The 14228-nt window shown below is 31.0% G+C and overlaps 1 protein-coding gene across 3 annotated transcripts in view; it reads left to right on the top strand.

Moving 5' to 3' along the window:
* Positions 1–14228, top strand: part of LOC118187314 (pre-mRNA-splicing factor 38B-like) — a 74856-nt gene that overhangs the window by 17373 nt on the left and 43255 nt on the right. For all 3 annotated transcript variants that reach the window (XM_085807675.1, XM_085807676.1, XM_085807677.1), the window contains one exon: positions 8587–8788. In XM_085807675.1, the coding sequence (XP_085663801.1) occupies positions 8615–8788 (174 nt within the window). In that variant the 5' untranslated portion in view covers positions 8587–8614. The remainder of the gene's footprint in view (positions 1–8586; positions 8789–14228) is intronic.

Here is a 14228-nt window from a genome sequence, read left to right as displayed (position 1 = left end):
TATCGAAAGTTGATGCGTTGTTGAGTTTTGTCTTAGGGTGTGCTGAGTCGAAGAGCTGTACTCTTGTGTATTGTCGAGTGCATCGCGAGTTGTAACGTGGAGAGTTTCAAGAGTACGTAGAGTTCCGAGAACGATCGTTACAGTTCACTGCAAATCAAGCAACGGACTTCTTTTTTGTCACTTTCCAATCTGGATTGATTAGGACTAAAAGTTCTGTGGTCTACGAACCCAAGCGAAGATTAATTCTATTAAGGAAATTAATAATGATTAAATTTAATTAGAATGAAAAACACCCCAGCTTGGTAAGTCGCTTTCTTTTCCTTTATTTAGTTCTTTATTCTCCCAATACCGGCAACTGTTGATTCCGATTGTATATCACGTACAGAAGAATTACGGTGCACATATTGTGCAATAACGTTTGCAATATTTTGCGGAGATAATTAATTTTGATGTTAATTCCGAGATTTGTTTATGAACACTTAAAAGAGTTTTACTGTAAGCAGAATATTTTTCAGTTCCGTTGGTCTGTTTTTATATGATGCACATATCGAAATGTCAAAAGCATTTATTTAGCCGAAAAATCTAAAGAACGGCTACAATCTACCCCCCTGCGCACCTCTTTTTCCAGTTACGCTCGACTGTCCGAATATTCGGCAATTTCCGAGTATGTGAGTTAGTTAAGCTTTTAATGTTAAAGGATGACTGCATGAAGCAATTTCCCATCTTCTGATTTCAGGAATGCTCTTCTTTTTTACTTAAATTACTTTGTTTGCGATATCTGTCAAGGGAAAACTGATATACAACGAAAATTTAGAAAATGTTCAGAATTTTGATTTAAGTTAAATTATTTAAATATTAACATGAGTGGAAAAATAAATTGTATTTATTATTAGGTTCCAAGCGAATACAATAAAAATGTCTTATTATTTATTTTCTCTATTTTGAACTGAAATTTCATCATTAAATTTTATAATATAGTTTAGTTCTGCATAGTTTTTTCCCCCTCTCATTGTAAACTAAAGTTCTCTAAATTGAGCTGTTATTTAAAATTAAAAACAAAGCAAAAAAGTAATTGTTTTCCATGGTTGAAGTAATGCTTATTCTCTTAATAAATACTGCATTTCTCATATTTTAAATTACAAATCTAATTTTACAAATTAATTTAAGGTTATGTAGTTGTGTATAAATAGGCAGGTGCTTATTTTTTTCTTAAAATGTGGCTATGAACCCCGATAGCTTTAAACATTAATTTTTAATTAACAAATGAAGTGTAAATTATCAGATTAATTGCTAGTTTACAGTCTTGATACAGTTATTTACAGTAATGAAATCCCATCTGTTAGTCTTGGCCACTCAGTAAACTCGTGTATGTTTGCAACAGAAGTAATCTTATAACCAGTGAGTATTGCATGTTGGCGACACACTGCTTTGCCTCACGAATTCTTTTTTGTGACTTTTTGGTGAGGGTACAGATGATCAGAAGGTAGTAAATTTTCTTAATGTGTGTTTTTCTGTGCAAGCATAAATTTATACATTTGTCTATGTGGATGTATGTTGTCTTTTGTCTGTGGGCAGTTATGTTTATGATGTTGCTTTTATAAGAAAACTGATTTTTTCATTGCTTTTTCTTAGAATGCTCATTTAAAACACATTTTGAACTTTTTAATATATAACAAAATTATCGTAAGCCTGTAATTGAAACTTCCAAATTAAATAATGGAATCCGAATGTATTTTAAATGCTTTACTGATAATATATTCCCCCCTTTCCTGTTATGTAGCTATATATATATATATGCGGTCAGGGCTTAATTTCTAAGATGAGAAGTGCCAGAGCCCTATGGAGGACCGTCAGCAAAGAGGAGCAAGAGTAAATAAATAAATGACTATTAACCTCATTAATAATTTAAAAATTAAATAGTTAATTATAAAATTAATTCATAGCTATTTAATTAATGTTTATAAATTGTTATTTAATCAATAATCATTATATAATTAATTATAATTTAATTGATAACTATTAGATAATTATTATTTATTGAAATAATTAAAATTAAATAAAATGTAAAGAGATAAATTGAAATTTAATACACGATTTTTAATATAATTTTATTGTTAAAATAAAATTTTTGAGATAAAATTTCTACTGGAATTGTTATTCAATTACATAAAAGAAGTGCCGCAGCCTTCTTATTCAGGGCTGTGGTGCATTCCGGCTAGAATTATAATTTATTACAAAAATTAAGAAGCACTGGAGCCGAAATCCGGTGGGCTCCGGCCAAATTTAAGCTCTGATCATTGGGGGGGGGGAATTCTTTTATCAACGCTAAAATTAAATATACTTAAAAGTATAGCTGATGAAAATTCTGGGGTGAAACAGAATGAGGGTATGAGTGGGTGGAAACAAAAAATGAGGGGAATCTTGGTGAGAGAGAGACCGCGGCTTTCTGCTGATATAATTATAGCCATCCAGCATATGTATGTCAGGGATAAAATGAGTACTGAATTTGAGTCCTAACGATGAATGTAAAGTTGCTGGTTACGCTTCCCCCCATTAGTGGGTAATGCAGGAAGACGACATATAAGACATTCTTGAGCAGTTTACCTCAGTATTTCACTCTTATTGTACTCGCTGTCACTTAACGCACGTTTAAGAACACAAATTTTCCTTCCTGGGAGAATAACTAACTGTAAGCATCAATAACAATACACTAGATATGATTGCATGCCGAGAAATATATGCGTTCCTAAACAAACTCCCCCAAATTTATTGCTTTTCTTAGAGGGGAAAGGTTTCCGCATGTGAGTGAGGGGACTTTACTTGAACGTCTCATGTTCTCATGAGTTTGTATTTCTAGGGAAACAGAGTATTGCAAGGTCTTATTGTTAAACTAAAATTTTAGGAATTCTAAATTTTTTTCCCTTTAAATTATGGTTCAGTTTTATAATAAGTATCGGAGCTCATCTTATTTAGGGCTCTGGTGCACTCTGGCTAAAATTGTAATTTATCTTTAAAACTGAGAAGCACCGGCTCCGGCTCCAGTGGGCTCCGGCGCAGTTTAAGTGTTGTAAGTGGTAAAACACCTTTTATATGTCTTTCAGGGTATCATTCACAAATGACGAGTAAATGAGAAAGATCTACAAACGAAACTTTACGATGTGAAACATATATGCACTGGCTGCCCAATTTTGATACTACTAATTTACTACCTTTTTTCCCCAATGGCGGGCACTTGCCTATAACGGCATTGGCTACTACTAAGGCCAGAAGGGGTAGCCATTTTATTGTGGAGGCACTTAATAGGCAGTCACTATACCTCCTGTGAAGGGACACACAATTTTACATTCATGCCCTCGCCAGGATTCGAATCCGGGCCCTTTGGTATTGCAGTCAGGCTCCCCTAACCTACTATACCATCTGGGAAGCACTAATCTGCTATTGATATTACACAATTTTTATCATCTTACTTTTAGTTTGTTTAAAATATTAACTGTTCAAGCAAATTAAAATTTAATACTTAAATGAATATTTAATTAATATTAATACATTTTAAACAATTTTAACTTTTTATAACTAGTATTTAAAAATGATATTAATACAAATTTAATATTTTTAAAATACAAGAATGAAAATTTTTGTGCGTAGTTACATGAAACTGGGAGGGGGGGAGTTCATGCCTTTATTTGAATTGCTATCTTGAATAAGTAACATTTTCCCCTTAAAGCATTTTAAAGCAAAATTTAACTTTATTTAACAAAAAAGTCTTTAATTATCGTCTGGCATGTCTTTTGATTCTGAATCTCAAGCAAAGCACTATGAATCGAATTCAGTTCTTGAAATGTTTTCTTGCTTGTATTATTACACACAAAGAAATTTCTGAGGGTATCAATGCAGTTGATAGCATTTTGAGAAGATGGAATTGTTTCTTCATTTTCTTCTTTATCCCTGTACTTAAAATGTTTCAATCAGTTTGTAAGGTATATTTTAATTTTAAAGTTCCTTTCCTATTGTTGTTTCCACTTATAACTCCCTACCATAATGAGTTTTTAGATTCACGTTGAATGCAAATAAGGTGGAAGAAGTATGTAAGGAAGGTTCAGCTTACTCTGTGAGAGAGAGCTAGGAATCCTGAATAGCACTTGTTTGCCTTCGGGCTAAATCTCTCTTGAAGCTTTTATGCTCGGCCATATATTACGTGCCTTTAGATATTTGCCGGCTAGCTTAAATTAAGTGCCAACTACGAGATACTTGTGTTTAGCTTTGGCTAAGTCTCTTTTAGTTATAGTTTAGTTTCTTATTCTGAGTTAAAGCCCTAATAGTGGCTTTGTTGTAAGCCCGAGAAAGCGGCAGACTGTTAGTCTTATTTTGGGTGAAATAAAGTGTATTTTAACCTTTCTCGAGTCTACGATTTAGTTGTTTGACTCAGCGATAAGTCGCTACATAGTTCACTAGGTTCCTCAACGTTCATCTGAGACATAAGGAGTGAGGAAACCTTCAAGTTCTTCAACCTGTACATATGTCTGACATCATTACATTGGCAATGCGCCTTACGTGTTCCTCGATTGTAATGTCTAATCCCAGTAGTTTCCAAGCTTCTTCATCCATAATTACAGTTTTTTCATCATTTTCAACGTCAACACTTTCACTTGGGTTCGAAAATCCCCCTTCAGCCCTTTCACCGTCCTCTCCTGTCAGCAAAAATTTTTCCCCAGCGGCCCTTTGTTTTTTGCAGCATGTAATGTTGTTTTCTGTGTACATACATAACTTTCATAGTGGATGAATGTAAATGAATATTAAGTAAAATTATAAGGAAATAAACCATGATGGAAAAGTAATGATATCTCTGCTTATATCTAACAGCAGGATTAATTTGATAACATCTGCTCCAGGCGGTCCACTTCTCCCATTTTGTTGTAATCTTTTACAATTATTGGTTTTTTTACAGTTCTTTTCCGTGTTTCAACATCAATCATAAGAGTTATTATGGACTGTACTCATCAAACGTATATCCTTCTTGTCTTTCCAATTCACAACCTTATTTTTTCTCTTTTCTTGCTGAGTAGACGTTGAAGATCTCTCACTGTGTTGTATCTTATGCAAAATGGCACAAATATTCAGAAAACCCGAGGGGGGGTGGATTCAATTAGAAATAGAATGCCTGATTAGTACTGCCCTCTAGGAGTTATTAGGTCAAACAAAAATAAAAACTCAAACAAGTAAACATTTAGGAAGAGTTTTAAACGTTAAAAAGTTTTAAAATGTAGAAGAACGCTTGAAGTGCGTTATGGCATGGAGGTAAGAAAGGAAAGAGTGGCCAAACCGGTACTAGAAGTGAAGCACTGCTCCGAAGCTCGGTCACCAGATGGGTTGTTTTTTTGTTTACATTCATTCAGAAGCTCACTTGACAGCACTCTGATAGTATTTCGACACATGACAGTTCTATACAAATCGAAAAATGGGACACTTTCGCATAAAAGAAACATTCCTAGTATGATGGATAATAGCAATTTGTATGGTTTAGCGACATTTACGCAAAAATCACATCTTGGTTATTTTTCGATAACTAACAACAGTGATTTTGATTATGAATTTGTTTTATAAAATTCTAAGTTGTTGAACTACAAAAATATAGATTTTAGCAAAAATGTTATGCTTAAAGAATGAAAAATACCTCACCGTACCTTTAAAATTGTATACATTTTTCGATACCCTTAATACAGTATTCGCTACTTTTATTTTATGTTCCAAAGGCTAAAATGTTTTAAATAAAATAAATTTTTTTCACATCCACATATTATTTAACATGTACTTTTTAAAATTAGTGTAAATTACTTTACTCGAAAAATATAGTGAATGCATAGAAATTAAAGATTTCCACACGCCGGAAATGAAAAATATGGAAAATGTATGGGTATTTATGCATGTGCTTGCAAAAAGCATGTATCTGCTATTAAGAAAATATGTAAATATTTAAATTATTTATAAATGTATTTGAAATGAAGGATTTATTCATTCATAAACAACTGTGAAAGTTACTGTGAAGAAATCTAATTATTAAATGTATCTGAATTTATAATGATTATAAATATTATCTAAATATATAATAACCTTAACATTGAATTGTAAACATAAATTGACATCCTGTTGACAAATACGTTATAAAACTATTTAAGCAAGACTTGTTCGTACTGGAAAGCAATCTGTTAAAAGGTATTGTAAAGCAATTTTTATGAGATGCATACTTAAGAAAGCAATAAAGAAGAGTTTTGGAATATGTATTGTTGAAATTAAGGGTAAAAAAATCTAATAAGTATAATTAAAAGAATTATTCTCCTTATTAGTCATATATTCCCCTTATATAAGTCAGTTACAAGTTTTAAATAATATTTTTAGAAAATCCTTATTTTATTTCCTTTCAGAAATATTCAGAGAAAGTTAAGTACTATTTCAAGTATTTAGCTATTAAATTAAAAGGTGCTCTAATTTGAAATGGACCGAATAGAGCATTAATTATAAATTGACTTATAGTTTTCGATTTAAAAAATATCCCAGAAGCTAAAAAATCATGTCATATTTGAGAAAATATTTAGGAAGAAGCTCTATAAATAGAAAAGAAATAATGCATAATTTTAATTACAATACACTTTGATCTTAATTTTTGTAATCCTTAACCGAATCAAATCGAATTACCTTAAATTTTTTTTCTAATGTATTTGACGAAAACTTGTGAAAATATTTCAAATTAAACCATTCTGAGCAAACCGTTCTGTGAAAAGTATAGCATTTAATTTCGTTCAGAATGAAATGTCGTTTAAAAATGTATTCTTTTCATATACTTAGGCCTCTGAAGTATTGCAGAAAAAGAAAATATATACATTTATATGCATATTTACGACGTAATTGCAAAATATTTACATGCGATCGTGTCAAAACCCATTGAACTGAATGGCAAATTACCCAATGTTTTGGTCACCAAAGAAGGGATCGTCAGTGCTTCAAAGCAGGGTATGGGGAAACCATTTTAGAGCCACTCCATCTAACTTCCTACCTCCATGCGTTACGGGCGACTTTTAATTGTTCATGTTTTTACTTGAGTCCAGGCAAATGAAATCATATTCATAGCCTCAAAAATATTGATTTTATTTTTTCCTGTAATTATCTGCTGAAGGGCTATTTGAATCAATCTTTGCCTGTGGAACATTTTCAAATTCTTAATGAAATCTAGATCCAGGAAAGAGGAAAGAAACAACAGCTTTCACATTTTGCTGTGATCCACAAAAAGTAAACTTTTATGGTTTTACGTGCTTTCCTTCTAATGCTTTATATTCTAATGGCAGACCATTAATATTTTTGAAGCACCTTGGTTTTTGTGACTTTCCTATAATCAAGAGTCATCTTTCCGTATTATCAGCATTTGTACGAAGTAAAACAATGAGGCAAGCGTTCCTTGCTTTGCTCCAGGACAATGGTCACCTTTTAAATCTAGAGTTCTTGCAAGCTTAAGTTTAAAGAAAAGAGCAGTTTCATCAACACATAAAATATCTTTTAATTCATATCCATCTATTTTGGTAGATAAATTAACATAGAAATACCAAAACTTCTTGTGAAATATTAATAATCTTTGTTATTCAATTAATAGGACTACGTGCATGTGAGTTTAAACAGTAACTTTAAAAAATGTACCTTAAAAGGAAATTTTTATGAAAGTCCAGTGTTATTCGTAAAAGTGCCTTTTAAATAAGCTTCATTCATTTCATTAGCTTCTTAAATAATGCCATAAAACCATATTTTAACAATAACAAATGACGAAACATGTAAGTGCAAAGAAAGAAGAAAAGTTGGTAAAGGTATATGTCAAAACAGAAATAAATTATGAAAAATTTGTTATAGCTAGATGAAAATGTAACATCATTTCATCAGTTAAATTACCCAAAGTTTAATTAATGCATAATTTCCTTAGATTGGGCATTACATTTTCAAATATGTCGCTTTTTAATTAAAATATTTATTATGTATGATATTAAGACAGTACTTTAGGTCAAGACTTTAATATTAAAAATAATAAAAGTGATAGTAGGCTGATCGACTTTATTTTTAATAGAACTGCCTTTTATACAGCTGGTTTAACAAAAAATTGGTTGCAGAAACTTAGATTTGTATGAAATTAGCTTTGTGAGTCAAGTTATAAACTTACTAAAGCTGAAAGTGGGAGGTGAAATTAATGTATGGCCGTTCTCAAAATAAAAATGATTTGGAAGACAATTTCTCACACAACAATCTAAAAAAATTCTCTACTAATGGTTGCTTTATAATTGTTTGTCTTATGATTTAAATAAACTATGCAGATTATTTGTCAAATAATAACATTTAAAAAAATGAAGTACAATGTAGTACAGCGATCAAGTACAATAGGTGTTGGGACAGAAAATTAAATTAACTATTGATTATTATATTTCTTTGGTACTGTAATGATATTTGTTTGCTATTTTTTGTATAGTGTAAAAGTCACACGTATGTTATGTTTTTGTTCTACATTGTCAGGTTTTTAATTATCTTGCTGTTAAACCAGACTTTTATTATTTTTAGGATTTAACGTCTGTTCCTTTACTGACCAATGGCTCCAGGCATAGCAGACAAAAAGAATAACTCTCTGCCTTTATGGGGAAATGAGAAAACAATGAATTTGAATAATTTGATTTTAACAAATATTTTGTCATCTCATTACTTTAAAGTCAATCTTTATCAGCTCAAAACCTACCACGAAGTTATAGATGAAATCTATTATCAAGTAAGTGGATTTAGATCAAGTAAGAAAACTAAAATATATACAAACCGTTGCCAATTCTAAGAAGTCTTAAATTTCCTTCACATTTAAACTTAAACCATTTTGCTTGAAAAATTAGAAATGCATGCTTTTGAAAGCACATACCTAAAAGGTTGTGCAATTATTTGTGTGTTAATTGAAGATGGAAAATGCCGGAAAAATCTAACAGTAATAAAAAAGTCTCTAATGATAGAACATCTACTCCACTATACGGGGATAAAAAAATAAAATAAATAAATTAAATTAAAAAGTATTCCAAAGCACAAGAACATGTTCATTTGTTTATATGAAATGACGCAGTAAGAGCCATCACATTACTCAACACCTACGAATTAGCATTTGTGTATATTCTTCTACGTTCATATACCTATATCACAAAAATAAAAATAAAAAGTACCTCAAAGCATCGAGAACACATGCATTTGTCCCAATTTCCCAATTTTTCCTTTAAAAAGTGATATTTCTGATTTATTCACAATATTATCATAATTTATTAAAGAATCATTTCATATACAAAGTTTAAGGTATAGGAAAGAAAGTTATTTTATTTTACTATGCTTAAATACTTCAGCTTTTATTAGTAATACACTAAAACAGAAATTCACATATTATTTATTGGCTATAGCAGTTGTAATAGCTAATTTCAGGAGACTGGTACTTGATGCAAATAGTATTTCATTTTTTTCAAGCACTTATTGGCATACGTTAAAATTTTAAATAATTCTTAATTGTAAAGGAAATAACTTCATGGAATCTGAAAATCTAAAATGCTGAACAAATAAAGATAAAAACAAACAGCAAATAGATTTGCATAATACATGTCAAAAGTGACAGCTCATTAAGGGACGATGGATTTACATGGTTGCTCAGCTCAGTGCATCTCCAAGTTAAAAAAATTACAAGCTTATTTAAATTCTATTCTAACTTATTTGTAATGCTTTCCTGATCAGAAAATTTCTACGCATAATGGGAAAATGTCTGATATTGAATAAAAAAATTCAGCAGTGAAAAAAGTTTTGCCAATTTTTATTAAAATCATCACAATACCACAGTACAGCTGTTCCTAATAGATTACAAAGGTATCTAAAGATTTTTATAAAAAATAAATTATATTCAGTTCTATCCTTGGCAATTAAGTGAGAAAATGATGTTTTAAAGAGAATTGAGAAGTTTACATACAAAATTACAAGCAAATTCCTTTTATTAATTTACAACACTTTCTTCTTCATAAAACAGTAGATAAGTATAATAAAATATTCATTATATATATTTTAATCATTTCTAGAAACATGCAACTAAGTTTTTTTTTAACTTCGGGTTATTTACTAAACCTTACATACATACAAAATTTAAGGTACTTTTTCATTTTGCCGGCGCAGGCAATAAATTTGCCAAAAATGGTACAACCGATGCCAAACTTAATATACTTGCTGGTAACCTTTTACGCCTCTATTTTCAAAACAAGTCGCAGCCATTTCTTATCAGATTGATTTTTTCCTTCAATACTAGCATACTACATAGAATTTTTACCAGATAGTTCAATTTTATGCCTTAAGGCCATTCGTGGTAATTAAGTCAATTAGGATGCAATCACACTACTCACCAGTCGAGGGTTAAATTCATTAATTCTAATGAGAATGCACTAGCGAAGTAAAGCACTGCGGTTTTACATAATTTCCAAGTGAGCTATTCGTACGAATTGAAATAATTCTTGCATTTAAACTTATATTCCAAATGAAGATTTAACCTGAAATTAATGTAGATATTTACTGAGAGAATTAGAATTTTGTAACATAGTTTACGTGAGATGAGATCACTTGGGGTCAAATGATATGAACCGGCAAATCAGGATGTTGAACCATGAAAGCATAGTAAATTCTTAAATTAACGTCTTTTTACAAATTTATTGTCTTTATTTATTGGCTATTTACAAAATTTTAAATGATATTAAAATGTTTATGCCTTCAAAATAAAAATTCTTAGAACTAACATTCGTTAAATTTTTTTTTAAATGTGTGTACATTGTATGTTGTCGCCAATAAAGTCTGCTTGGCGAGATTTGCGCCGGCAAAACGGAAAAGTACCAAATTTAATTTCTAAATGTAATAAGCAAATGGCTAAATATGACATACAACATTGACAAGTATTTCAACATATTTTGAGATGTACATTGTACTCAGAAATAAATAACTATGAAAAGATATAAATTTACATACCTTTCTGCTTTTATATCCAGTGGAAGATATTTCAACATATATATCCCAAAACAGAGGCAAAACTGTTTCCATAAATTATTCTCTTTTGCAAAAAAAAAAAAAAAAAATCGAAGCACCATGAAGGAAGTGGTTGTTTTTGATGAAATTGAGTATGTGTATAGCTCATACACAGATAATAAAATAATTAAAAAATCAAGGTCATAGTACCTGTTCATGGCCCACAATCACCCATTGAGTGTTCAAATTAGTAGTTGGTCGAACCGCCCCTGGTGGCAATGCATGCAACACCACTCCAGATGACTCCACCGATGTTGTGGGTGTGAAAGGCAAATGTCTTAACCTCTGTGAGTGTAACCCCCTCCCTCAGACAGGTACCACAGAAGGTATACATTTGGCAGCAACAAAAAAATGGCAAAAATTACAATGGCAGCAACAAAAAAAGATAAATTTTCCACCTCTGTTACTGGTTTTATACTTTGCAAATTGAGCACTAGAAATGTACGCTATGATCACAATTCCTGTTTATTTGCCTTGAAACTTTGATCATTTGCATGTTCGATCAAGATGTTTTTGCAAAAGAGTGTACATCACATGTAATTCTTTTTTTCTACTGCCCTTTGAATAAAACAGCGTTTGTGTACATCTGTCGAACAGATTCGGCAGCATTTATTTTATTTTTCCCCCAATATATATACCTAACATGCAAATAATTTTCTATTATTGCCTTTACTAAATGGACTAATGATTGTCAAGTGGAGACATATCATGCATATGGCCATTTAGTAAAGGAAATAAATCATTACCCTTTAGGGCATTCAAAACTTGAATCGTCGCTGTCAAATTTGTAGGTGTTTTTATTGAATCATGCTTACTGAAAATACTATAAAAGGAACGAAAAACAGATTCACTTTTTTTTACATATTAAGTTCACATCATGGGATGCATGAATTAATTTGCCCCTGCTTTTAAATGATACAAGTGAATGCTGTAAAACAGGTTTTTTTTTTATGTAAGTGCATTTAAACACATCTCACATTTAATATTTGAAGATAATTTCCTAACAACAAAACTAACTATGTAATAAACAATATGTTCCGAACATCTGGTTAATATTGCTGGATTAAACACGTAATCATGATCTGAATTGACAGTATCCCAAGATACATTTGTTGTTTCATCCATAGCTCTTAACCTGTCAGTTGTCATATTTATTATTTTCTCAGATGCAGTCGTACTGGTTGCAGTCAGAATGCTTATATTTTCTTGTGGACTTCAATTGCCATTGATAAAATCGCTTATTTGAGTTTGTGCGAGTAGTCTTTTACATGCAGTTTTAAATTGATATGAAGTAGGGTTATTATTGCATCCTCCCTGCATACGAATCATTTGGAAAAACATTTCAATGTGGTCTTGGCTGAATTTTTATGAAAGTAAGTATATTAATAAGGGTTCATTTGAAGTTACCAACTTTTGTATTAATATTTTATAACTCTTAATACATACCAAAAAACCTAGAAGCCAGTTTTTCTATTAGATTCAGTAACTTTCATTCCATTTACACTAATTTTCAAGTTGCTTAAATACCTTTGCAAGTCATTAAGAGCTTTAAGAATAAAACTGCTGTTATGTATACTCACAGCTTTTTTAAATCCTGTCTGCTTTAAATTTCTTGAATTGAGAATGTCAAATAAATCATTAATTTTTCTTAAAAATTCAACTGTTGCTGTTGAATTTTTGAATGTATCTAAATCTAAAACCTCAGCACAAAACTGAATGGCATCAGTAGCAGATTTGCTAAAAAGCTGCGCTGCAAGAGAAACTTTCATTTTTTTGCCGAAAGAATCTGACATGTTGCTTTTTCAGTTTGTTACCTAGATGAAGTCCTTCTGTCTCTTGTAATTCTTGTAATGCTGTAATATATTTCCAGTCAATAAGGCCTTCATTTTCATCAACAATGCATTTTTTATCTCCCAAGGTATTGCGGACTAATTTGAGCATATGGCAAGGATCTAAAAAATCTATAATTGACAGGATGCTTAAATGTAGTATTGAAATCTGAACTGTCAAATCTGCAACCTAAATGTCTTAGCATATTCAAATTTGAAGATAAACCATCACTTGTTAATGATACAACTTTTACGTTAACATTGTGTAATACAGTTAAACACTGAAGCACAAGGTTTGCTTTAGTTTCACTACTAATGCCATCAATTAAAAAATATCCAACTGGGATTTTAAAGTTACCATTTATACACACTAGCATAAACACTAATGCCTCTCTAGCTAGTGGAAGGGAATCATCATCATTCTGTATACCTGTATTAACGTAGCCATGATAAATTTGGCCATCAAATTCAACATGTTTACGTATGGCCATTTCATCAATGATCAATGAAAAAAGCAATTGGTATGAAGTACTCTTAAGTTTATTATCTAATGCATTAAAAGATTCAGTTGTAAAACCAGGTGCTGCATTTATAGATTTGTACCAGTTTGCTAGAGTCTTGGTATGTGGCAAACATGAATTGAATATTTTTCTAACATATTTGTATGCTTTAGGTGAATAAAAATGAAGAGTTAAAGCAAAAGCCTTTAATTCTTTACTGTAATGTTTTGGTAACTGGCCTTTCCCACACATTGCTAATTCCCGTAAAAGAAGTTCTTCATTAACAGGAATTAATTTCCTTAAAATGTCCAGATAATCATCATTTATTATCCTGCTCTTTTTTAAATCTTTTAATACAGTTTTCAAATTGCAGATAGTCCTTTTCTGTTTACGTGCAGTTTGTTGCAATAGCTTAATTTTCTTTATACACTATTTAATTCTTCAGCTTTATGCAGCTTTCGCTTCAGCTGTTGCTTGCATGGAGAATATTCAACAGACGTTGCACTAGTTTGTGGTTCACATAATACAGGCTCCTTGAAAGAAAGAAAGAAAGAAAGAAAGAAAAAAAAAAAAGAAAAAAAAAAAAAAAAGACGAAACAAATCAATCACATGTATGGCAAATAAAAAATTACATAAAAATAACAAAAGGTATTCCTGCTTTCATTTTAATAGTATCATTCATTCTTTATTAGTCCAAAGGGGCAATTTGCCCTAAAGGACTATTGATTTCATTTTGCCATTTTGCATTGAAAACTATAAACTGCGAATCACTTTTCAAATAGTTGCCACCAAATATTATCAC

The sequence above is a fragment of the Stegodyphus dumicola genome, chromosome X1, assembly GCF_044657685.1.
Source record: "Stegodyphus dumicola isolate Sdum_Otavi_A_Nest chromosome X1, ASM4465768v1".
Lineage (NCBI taxonomy): Eukaryota > Metazoa > Arthropoda > Arachnida > Araneae > Eresidae > Stegodyphus > Stegodyphus dumicola.
Note: the sequence above shows the minus strand (reverse complement) of the source record. Positions and strands in the feature narration are given on the sequence as shown.